Source organism: Entelurus aequoreus, linkage group LG12 (assembly GCF_033978785.1).
Source record: "Entelurus aequoreus isolate RoL-2023_Sb linkage group LG12, RoL_Eaeq_v1.1, whole genome shotgun sequence".
NCBI classification, from domain to species: Eukaryota; Metazoa; Chordata; class Actinopteri; order Syngnathiformes; family Syngnathidae; genus Entelurus; species Entelurus aequoreus.
This window is the reverse complement of record NC_084742.1, coordinates 28,711,442-28,721,951: the sequence shown is the minus strand read 5'-3', so window position 1 is coordinate 28,721,951 and position 10,510 is coordinate 28,711,442. Positions and strand designations below refer to the sequence as shown.

Below are 10,510 nucleotides of genomic sequence, written 5' to 3'. Positions count from 1 at the left end.
CATGGGAATGGAGGAAGAAGACTGGGAGGCCTCTGGCTCCTCTTCCCATCTTCTTCTCTTCTTTGTCGCAGCTATTTGAACCTTTTTCTTCTTATCTACTGACTCCACCCCTTTCTGACATAGGTGAGTTACCATGGCAGCAGATGGACTCAAAATGTGGATGCAATCCTGAGAAAACTGGAGGTAAACCCTATTGCACACGGATACATGCACACACACTATCAGGGAATATACAAATCAAGACTGTGTGCACGCATGTGTGCGTGTGTACCTGCAGTGTTTATGTGTGATGAACTTGTCCTGGTCTAAGTGTTGGTAGGAGGGAAAATCTGATTGGAGGAATCGCTCTGTTACCATGGTGAACCGCTGGACACATACTAGACAACCTGGGTACACACATTTGTAAAGAGTTGTGAATATAAGTTGTCATCAGTGTGTGACCTCTACCACCCCCCGCCTGTGTACTGACCTATCCATGCAGTATTTAAAAAAGCCCTTTGACCTCCCCCCTCCTCCTCCTGGGTGTTGCCTGTGACGACGCAGGCGATAACCCCTGTAGCGTCTCTCAGCTGAAGCACGTGTTGTGATGGGTGAGAAGGAAGCTCCAACACGCCGACGAGCAGCAGGGGACGCCGTCTGCGGGACATGCTTTATATTGTCACGCGGTCACATGACAGAGAGAGGTTAAAACTTTACCCAAGCGTCTCTCCGGGCTCGCCCGTTGGGTCAGAAGTCAAAGTCCTGCTGGACCAGGCCACGGCCGAGTTCATCTCGACTCGTGTCAGTCCACCTCCAGCGGATGGCAGCAGAGAGCTGAGTGATAATGAAGCCCAAGAGTCCTCTTGGAGGGACTTGCATAGCTCAGATAGGCTGACATATTGATGCTGCGCCCAGTCAGCCGCATACTGGAGTGGAGGTACACGCCCGCAGGGACGGAAAAAGACACGTAGGGACATGAGAAGATGCTAGGACAAGCAGAGACATAAGTAAGATGAGAAATGACATCTACCTGCATTAGCAGACATGAGTGAGGCTCGTCCAGCATCTCGATGTAGATGTCTCGTCTTTGTTGTTGCCCTTCTCCTAACACAATCTCCATCAGTTTCCATGACAGCAAACACACACAGTGGGTTGTGGTGCTGCAAAGCAGACTGACACACAAACACAGGAGTTATAGGGAGTGCAGTTGTGTCTGCTCACTTTGGTACAGCCCCTACCTGCATTTCAGCTGGGAGCTGAGGTGGCAGGTCCACAGATACTGGGAGACGGCCGTGCTCTTCTCCACCAGTAACCGCGGCAACACACCATCACCGGGACAGCTGTGATTAGGGACTGAGCCAAGCACCCCGCTGAAGTTTGTCACCGTCAAAGTGGAGCGCAGACAAGTGCAAAGCATGCTGGGAGGAAAATCAGGACAGGGCCGGTAGAGGAAGTGAACGTGATGGAGCTAAATGTGGAAAATGGTTAAATGATGATTAGCACAACAACTTGTTTCTGCTGTGAGTGATGATATCACGTTGAATATTAATGAATAATAATTATTCACACTAATTTAGTGCTTTTCAAGACAAGAAAGGTGTAAAAAAAAAAAAAAAAAATTGCACCTGTACTTTGTCTCCCACTCGGAGCCTCCTCCTCAGCGTAGGCTGATAGGCCAGACACAGACCCATCACCTTGTCCATTATGTACAGACCCGCCCCTTCGCTCACCACTTCAGTCACTGTGCCCTATTATGTAAGGGGCGGGGCTTAGGCAAGAAATATGAACATGTGATATCGTCATTAAATCTTTTTCTTTTTTTACCTGGTAACTGATAACTCTGGAATGTTTGATCCTGACAGCTGATTGGACAAGGCACATCTCAGGTTGTCCTTCTCCTAGGTGTGATGTCATCAGTGGGGGAGACATGGCCGGTGGCGTGTCCTCTGCTGGAGTGTGTGTCTTGTGTATTTCGGAGTGTTCAGTCACACACAGAATGTTGTTTCCTCTCCAGGCTTTCAGGACACACACACGCAAGGCTGTCACACACACACCCATCCCGACGGACAAACATTGTGTCCACCACAACTTGCTGCTGTCCTACACGCACACACAAAATCTCATCAACACGTTTCAAAACACAATGACTTCAGCCAGTGTGTGTTTGTGCTTACCTTGACCAAGACAGGTATTGTGTGTGTCTTGTCTGTCAGTGTGAAGCAGAAGAAGGAAGTTCCTGCAATGACCAACAAGGGGCAGACAGAAGCTACATGGCCGCTGACGGACAAACGTTGTCCTCGGATCCTTAAGAGACAGAAGGGGGTTAGACGGCGAAAAACAAGAATGGCATTCTTGTCTCATAGGTCACATGACATACCTGTTGTGTACTAAGGCTGCAGCCTCTGTGACACTGACTGTGATTCCAGGTCTCGCCCCTGCAACAGGGGCAGTCACCGATCCATGCACAAGGCCAGGACTCAACAGAACCGGAGAGCCAATCATCTCTAAGTAGCCTCGAGCATCTGGCTGCGCTTGCTGTGGAGCATTTTGGGGGATGTAGTGCCAGTGGGGCAGGAAGACGAGACGATTCAGCCACAGAGGTGATGGAGACATGACCTACAGCGGGACTCATTTTCCATGAGTGCATCATGTCCAGTCCTACCTAAATTCACCATTAACCCTCTGAAGTCCACAGCCTTGTATTTGCGGTCTATGCAGGTGTTGCACATAATTAGATGACGCATCCCTTTCAAGATTGTGGCGAAAATCGGTCAATTAAACCAGATTTATAATCAACAATATTCACCATGATGTTACCATTGTGTGGTTGTGTTACTTTTGATTTGTAATCCTTTTTTCGTCAGTTTTGAAAGTGAAAGTATATGAGCTACGACACCATCTACCGATCAGTGGGAAAAAATGGTCATCAATCAATCAAAGCATGAGCGGCCGTTTGTTTGCAGAGGGACAAGGGAGGAGGTAAGCCAACACTTGCCTGGCTTTGAAGGTAAATCATTATTTTAATAAGTACACTACACTACATTTAATTTTGTGTTTTATTTATTGTGTAGGGTACATGAGGTTTTTGAATTATACACTTTGTTTGCATTCTACATTTTAAAAAGGAGCAAACTCTTTAACAGCCCACGGCAGATTCTAAAAACACAATCTATTACTAAAAATAAAACAACACATGAACAACGAAATAAAAGAGCAACTCGGTGTATAGGGATGGGTACTTTTCAAATTTGTACCGATACAGTGCAAATTTACGATACCTGGGAATTGATAGCCGGCACTCAATAGTACCAATTTTTGGTATTTTTGAGGGTGTTCATAAATGTTAATTATATAATAACATTTCATTCATAACATTTGAAATTTAAAAGGGAACTGCACTGTTTTAAATTTTATTTAAGAATTTAAGACCCTCGGTATGTCAATCAAGTGACAAAAGAGAAATCAGAGTGAAGAAGATTGATGATAAGTAATGTCTATTTTTTTAATACCTGGTGATCGACCTACAACCCTTCTAAGACCGACCGGTAGCTCACGATATACGTAATTGGCACCCCTGGACTACGGTGTGTTGCCTTAGCCAAGACTAGTCTTTGCCATGAAGTTGAAGGTACCAGTCAAGTGTTATGTTGCTCCCTACCAAGTATTTATTCTGTAAGTATTGTTTTATTATACACCAGCAGTGTGATTGTAACGTGTATCTTGGTTGTAGTTTTCATTAATTTGGAGGTGTTAAAATCGCCATGTAAAAATTGCTAATGCTAATGGTTAGCATTAGCACCTTGTTTACGTTTGAGCGTCTTCTATCAGGCATATTTGCTTTGCTGGCCCAAAAAATTGCAACATTAGCTAGAGGCAGTTTGACCGAGTCTGGTCAGAGTGTTGCTTGCATGATTGCTTCCCTGCCAAGTGTTTGAGCCAGTGCATAATCTACAAGCAGACGTGACATCACAGAAAGCAAAGGTATCGAAATATGGTAATGTTTAATTTTATGCGAATCGATACCCAGTAGTACTGATGGAACTCGGTCGGTACCTATAAATGTAAAAAATACCAAATTCAGTACCCATTCCAACATGTGTAAAGTAATGAGAACAAATTGAAATGTTGATGCAAACAACACAAAGTTGACATTGAGGCTGTTTTTTTTCTTTTCTGCATCCTTTGATTTTTTCCGCACGCGGCCCTCAATTGAAAAGGTTTCGACACTCCGTTATATTCCCTATTAGGATTTTGAAATAACTGTCGAGTCACACACACACGTGAGGTTGTACTGAAAATAGGGATCCAACCAAGGCAAGATAAACACTTTTAGGGTGATATGTAAAAAGTTAAAAGTCCGCAAAAACTCAACATTACCCTGTACTTCAAAGGGTTAAACAAGTGTTGTCCATATGCTAACTCACCTCACACCTGACGCTGCCGCTGGCGTCCATCAGCCTCCACTCGCCGTCTTGGTTGTACGTCAGACAGCCAATCAGCAGCAGGTTGGCTCGTGGTAAAGCCTGCTGACCTGGCAGAGACAGCTCAGCCTCCTTGGCCAACGTTCGCTGCTGATGGGTGCTCCACGACAAGTTAATGACACAGGCCAGACGCTGGTGAGAGAGAAGCTCAGAGACGCACACCAGCCTGGCATTACAGGTCAAAGGTTAACGAAGTGTCATAACATCAGTACACGGGCGATGATGCAACATACCTGTAGCTGACAGGTAATGTGTGTGTGGCAGACATGTTCTTTTGTATCCTCTTTAGCACACACACAGTCAGATTGGACGCACGCTGGTTGGCTGCAAATCAGAAGAAATGCCAGTCATGTGACAGCAGGTTTTTATAAGAGGGTGGGGGGGTGGAGACTCACCTGTCTGACAGGAGGTGTCGGGGCCAGAGAGCACAGGACAAATCTGGTCTCTGATTAAATTAAATAGTTCTTCCAACCATTTTACTTCCTGCAGACAATATTTGACCAAAACATTAAATTGCTCCGATTCGACAAAGTGAACAATTATTGTGTTAAACAGTGTAAAACAAGATAAACACGATGTTGTAAGTATGTTACAAAATACACAACATCTGAACTATGAGTTGATCCCATTTGTTCTACTGACCGCATCACTGTGCAGATTAAACTGGTCCCGAACCGGCTGCAGAGGGTCCATATCAACAAGACATTTGTATTTTTCTTGGAACGAGAATATAAGCGCGGCGTAAAGTTGAAACGCTGCACTTTCTGTTAGGCTACGGCGCGCGCTGAGGCTCAAACCCGTTTTCTTAATCTTCTTTCTTGTGTTCTACGGCGGTAGCATTCCATCTTAATGGCGCCTTACTGCCCCCTCGTGCTCCGGAGTGTGGTTCAGACAGTAATTCACAATCTAAATCCCAATTTCACAAAAAAAAGTGAAACAAAAATAAATAAAAAATACCTATGCAGCCCTTTACCCACTCACCTGCTCTATTTTGTAACCCCCCTCTTCCTAACCCTTAGCAACCCCCTTAAATCTTATAATATAATCCTGTACTTGTCAAAAACTCTTATAGTGCCATCGCCTGTTTCCTATCCCTCATTTTTAACACTCCATCCATTATTAATTCATTTATACCTAAATCTGTTCGATTCCTCTTCGACACGCCTCTCGGTCACTCATATTTACTACACCTAATTAGTACAAGTTTTACAGACTCCTCCTCCTGACATCCCTCCACAGTCCTGTTTGATGTTTGCCTATCATTCTTTTTATGTTTTAATTAACATACAGTGCCCTATCTTTAATCTTCCCGGTATAATTTCTTCTCTCCTTATTGCACTTCCAACCCTTTCAAGTTTTACACTCAGCTGTATTTCCCATGAATGTCTTCCTTTGACTTCTCTATCCCCCTCTCTTCCCATTTTTCAACATGTTTCCTTCATATTTCACATTTGAACCTCTGCCTTGCTCCTCTTTGCATACATTTCTATATTTTCTTTTCTTGAGGCTCTCTTGGCCAACTCACTCGCTTTTTTATTTCCCCTCACACCTTAATGCACTGGTACCCACAAAAACTGAACCTTTCTCTTCTGATTTTTTACGTTTCTGCAACACTTTCCACAAAATATCCTGACGGCTGTTTGTGTTAACAAAGCACGGAAGCTGAATCAATGCAAATCAACACTCAATCCTTCTTAGTTAGTTCCACCCACTTCAATACCACCTGCACTGCGACCATTTCCACCGTGTCATTTGTTCTGTTCACCCTGACTCCTTTTGTTGGCACCGCTACCTCAAACCCAGTCACACCCATTCCTGGTTGCTTTTCCCCATTTGTATCCACCAATGTGTAATTTTCACACTTTTTTATAATGTGCTCATTGAATTCACTTACGTTATCTACATTCTTCTTCGTCTTTTTAACTATTACCAAGTGTCAATCTACTTCTGGTGTAACAGCATCCAAAGAGAAAAATGAGAACAAGGACAAGCAAAATAATGGAGATGAACCCATCGTGGTTGCCAGCGATTCATATGCGCCAAACGCGCCAATACGACCAGCATCAAGGAGCCGCATTTCCAAGTAACAATTAAATTCTAACAGTTATGATACTGTACTACACTATAACAGGGTTTCCGCGGGGCATTAAAAAGTATTAAAAGTCATTAAATTGATTTTTCTTTTGAAAATTAAGGCCTTAAACTACGGCAGAAAAGTTAAGCGTCACTTGAATGAACTTTCTGAGGACAGTCACCTCACCTCACAGACCCGTCAGCGATCCTGTTCTGTCTCCCTGTAATTTTTGTCTGCTCTTGAATGGGATTGTGCTGAAAATCTTAATTTCCCCTGGGGGATTATTAAAGTATTTCTGATTCTGATTCTGATTCTGATGCAGAGACCAACTTTTGGGTGAACGTTTTTAATGCTTGTCTTGACATTATCATCCAGTAACTGCCCCAAAGATTCATCAGCTTTAATGGAACTGTGCATATGTTCGAGGCAATTCACCCCAACACACTGATGCAAGTAGGGGATGAGGAGCTACACCAAGCTGCATGGCGGCTTAGTGAGCATTACAGTCGGGACATCGGCCCAAGTTTACCTGGCCAGCTGCTTTGTTTCAGAACCTCTTTCACGGATGAGGATACCAAAGGAAAAATCTGTTGTGAATTTGGCTAAAATGCACCGCCCTCATTTTATTTTTGACTCAACGCAACCCCTGAGCGCTCATTCTGCAAGTTAGAACTAATTTAAAATAACTTGAGGAGCACAATGGGACAGAAGAGACTGAGTGGACTTGCCATGTTGAATGAAAACGGACATACAGAGCATCATGGACAAGTTCGCGGAGCGCAGGGCTCGTCGTATGCCCTTCAAATAACAGTGAGTAGGCCTGTACTACTTCATCCTGAAATTGTGTTTGTATATACGTGACCATGTGGGCCGCTGTGCCAGTTTTACTAAACTCTAAGCTACTAGCCTATACTGCGCTCTTATTAGTTGAAATACATCATAACAAAACAATGTGGTCGCTGTCCGGGGTGCCTAACTGCTTTGAATTAGTGTTGTTTTATTGTTAGGGGCCACATAGCCTAATGTTTTGTTGTCTTCTTGGTTTGTTATAGCTGCTACATCATGTCTATTTGATGGACGTTGAAATGACATCGTCACTCTCCATGGTACTGAAACGTGTAAGCCCTGCTGTTGCAGGTATGTGCATGTTATGTTGAAAATAATATTTGACTTTTTCCGCCACTGTCCATAGTCAAACGTTGACCTAATCAAGGCCACTACACTCTTACACAGCTCGCCTGCTACCTGACTTTGTAAATGTCCCTTCCTGTTAGTCTTGCATCAAATACAAAATCTACAATTTTAACTTGTTCTACCTTTTCTATCTCTTTCCCATACATTCTTACCTTTTATGACTCTCTTTCTGGTTAAAAAAAACAAACCCATGGCCTTTGTTTTCTCCACTGAAATCTGAATCCCCAATCACAGCCCCATTCCACCACCTCATTAATCGCTCTTTGCATTTTCATAACATAACATAATATCAAACAACACTGGACTTGGATTAACACTACCTTGTGGTGTCCAATTTCTCACCTCATATTGTCTAGACAGATCCTAACTAAATCGTACCTGCATTTTCCTTTTTAATAAAATATCCTTTATCCAATTAATACACCCCCCACCCCCTCCCCATCTTGTATAATTTCATAAGCACCCCTTCCCTCCACAACATATTGTACGCCTTTTCTATGTCCAAAAATACTGTTATCATTGACTCTTTATTATTTTGGGCCTTTTTTTATTTCAGTCTCTCATCTAACCACAAAGTCCATTGTGTGTCTCCCTTTTCTAAAACCGCTCAGATATTTTGCTAATATTCCTTTCTTACTATCACTATAGGGGCGCTAATTAGATTGGTCGTGATCAGTGACACAGCTGTGGTTTTTTGATTGATTGAAACTTTTATTAGTAGATTGCACAGTACAGTACATATTTCGTACAATTGACCACTAAATGGTAACACCCGAATACGTTTTTCAACTTGTTTAAGTTGGGGCCCACGTTAATCAATTCATGGTAAAGGTCCCTAATGACTTTGAATGGGCTTACTATTTCCTTTTTTCTGGACATTTTGGCAGCTCCGTTAGCTTGATATATATGAGATCACAGGACAAGCGGTAGAAAATGGATGGATGGATCACACCACTTCATAATTATTGTGAATATGGGTTAACATTATTGAATTGCAGGTCGGATCGAGTTGCTGTCTGGCAGAGACCAGTGGTCCCTGTGCAGTAGAGTCAAAATAATATAATCTTTGACATTTACCAGCTAATAGAGCTGCCAAAACTTTTAGGAAAGAAAGGAAATAGTAAAGCCCAATAAAGTCAATCGGAACAACAGATGTGCCACTTGTTGTGACCAGTCTCATTATCGCCCCTACTGGTAGGGACCACCGGTCCCAGGACAGGCCAGGGAATCAGCTACCACCCCTGCTACATTATTACGTGAAAGAGAATGTTCGACTTACTTGTGCATGGCTAAGTACCGTATTTGATTGACACGACAAGTGCCATGCTGCTGCGATCGTGACCCTAATGAGAAAAATGATAAGTTTGTTTGCAGTTGATTTCCTGCTACAAATATTAGTCTCATCTAAAATTCATGTCTGCAGTTGTTTTTGTGGTGTGAAGTTCATATTGTGTCTCATTATTTAGCTATAGATGTCCCTGTTGTTTAGCAATGTTTGCAAGCGATATCAAGATTCAGTATGCTGTTGAGCCTATGAGAGATTTACACATCTAGGTTATTAATACTACTCAGGATATTTTTTTATGCTAACAAATATCTCCAAAGACAATATAATTTGGTCATCCATGTTGAATAAAACACTTGGCTTTCCTGCACAATAACAACAACTAAGCTTTTAGATTATGTTACAAAAATGGACAAAGAAAATACGATGAACTGGACCAACAATTACAATATTTATAACTGGAACTTAACGTGACGTAGTTTATTTGTACAATTGGGTCTTCAAAGTTATATTTAGGCATAGCAACCACAAATTAACACTAACAAACTAATGTGAACTCTTGCCCTTTCTTTACGTGTAGTTCTGCTCTCAAACATTAACTACACAGTAGAGAATATAATGTAGATTACATCACATAAAGTTTCTCAAATAAATCAAATGTTCAAACTAACATTTTACAAAGTGATCGCTGCAGAAACGGGCGCGGTCTGATTGTATTCCACAGAATGATGAATGTGATATTTTTAAGAGCCATTCCCTTCAACGCACATTTGTTTTCCCCTGACTATTACCTTTATGAACCACTTCTTTCAGGGCTCTACGAAAGCTATTTCCCATCTCTCTATTTGGTCGACTGGAACACCCAAGAACAGAACAGCAATATGGCATTTTTTGCTCATACTCTACAATCACTCACTTGTTTTAATATTTAGCTCAAGCTGGTTGACCATCAAAAAATATATAGTATGCAATCCAGCTATTAGGGGTGGGCGATATACCTGCATACCATTATTGCCAATACCGATACTTTTTTAATAACATATGACTTCATTTTCACAAATGTTCAAGATCTTTGAATAATTTTGTGATGTTGCCTTTAGTGTGGTGACTATAATTTCAAACAGAATAAAACAAAAGACAAAGATTTAAGAGAAAATAAAAACAATTGTTCAACAAACATATACGTGACAATACATAAGCACAACAATACAAGACAATGTAATAATATCAACAAAACAAATCACAAACAATTTTTATTGTTGTGTCTAACAATGTGTTCACTTTGTTTGTGAACAGCATGTAAATGTAACAATATCAACAATGTAACAATATCAAAAACACAACAAAAACACAGATATTTGTTAAAATAAACATTGGAGAATAGCAATCTCGTCACACTAACCTGGATACTGATACCACCCCTGGTATTGATGCTATCAATATCTGAATCGATCCACCTGCCTTTTATGGACTGAGTGACACCTGGAGAATTTCATA

General features: G+C 41.9%; 1 protein-coding gene across 12 annotated transcripts in view; it reads right to left on the bottom strand.

Moving 5' to 3' along the window:
- Positions 1 to 5,503, bottom strand: part of ctc1 (CTS telomere maintenance complex component 1) — a 12,209-nt gene extending 6,706 nt beyond the window's left edge. For 6 of the 12 annotated variants that reach the window (XM_062065423.1, XM_062065424.1, XM_062065428.1 and 3 more), the window contains exons 1-14: positions 5,103 to 5,503; positions 4,856 to 4,943; positions 4,694 to 4,784; positions 4,404 to 4,626; positions 2,357 to 2,595; positions 2,154 to 2,283; positions 1,804 to 2,079; positions 1,605 to 1,727; positions 1,218 to 1,447; positions 1,010 to 1,151; positions 697 to 905; positions 470 to 636; positions 272 to 386; positions 1 to 190 (exon numbers count right to left, since the gene is read on the bottom strand). The exon at positions 1 to 190 is cut by the window's left edge and continues 213 nt beyond it. In XM_062065423.1, the coding sequence (XP_061921407.1) occupies positions 1 to 190; positions 272 to 386; positions 470 to 636; positions 697 to 905; positions 1,010 to 1,151; positions 1,218 to 1,447; positions 1,605 to 1,727; positions 1,804 to 2,079; positions 2,154 to 2,283; positions 2,357 to 2,595; positions 4,404 to 4,626; positions 4,694 to 4,784; positions 4,856 to 4,943; positions 5,103 to 5,153 (2,274 nt within the window). In that variant the 5' untranslated portion in view covers positions 5,154 to 5,503. The remainder of the gene's footprint in view (positions 191 to 271; positions 387 to 469; positions 637 to 696; positions 906 to 1,009; positions 1,152 to 1,217; positions 1,448 to 1,604; positions 1,728 to 1,803; positions 2,080 to 2,153; positions 2,284 to 2,356; positions 2,596 to 4,403; positions 4,627 to 4,693; positions 4,785 to 4,855; positions 4,944 to 5,102) is intronic. The other 6 variants (XM_062065426.1, XM_062065427.1, XM_062065432.1 and 3 more) reach the window with 2 other exon arrangements.
- Positions 5,504 to 10,510: the final 5,007 nt, after the last annotated feature.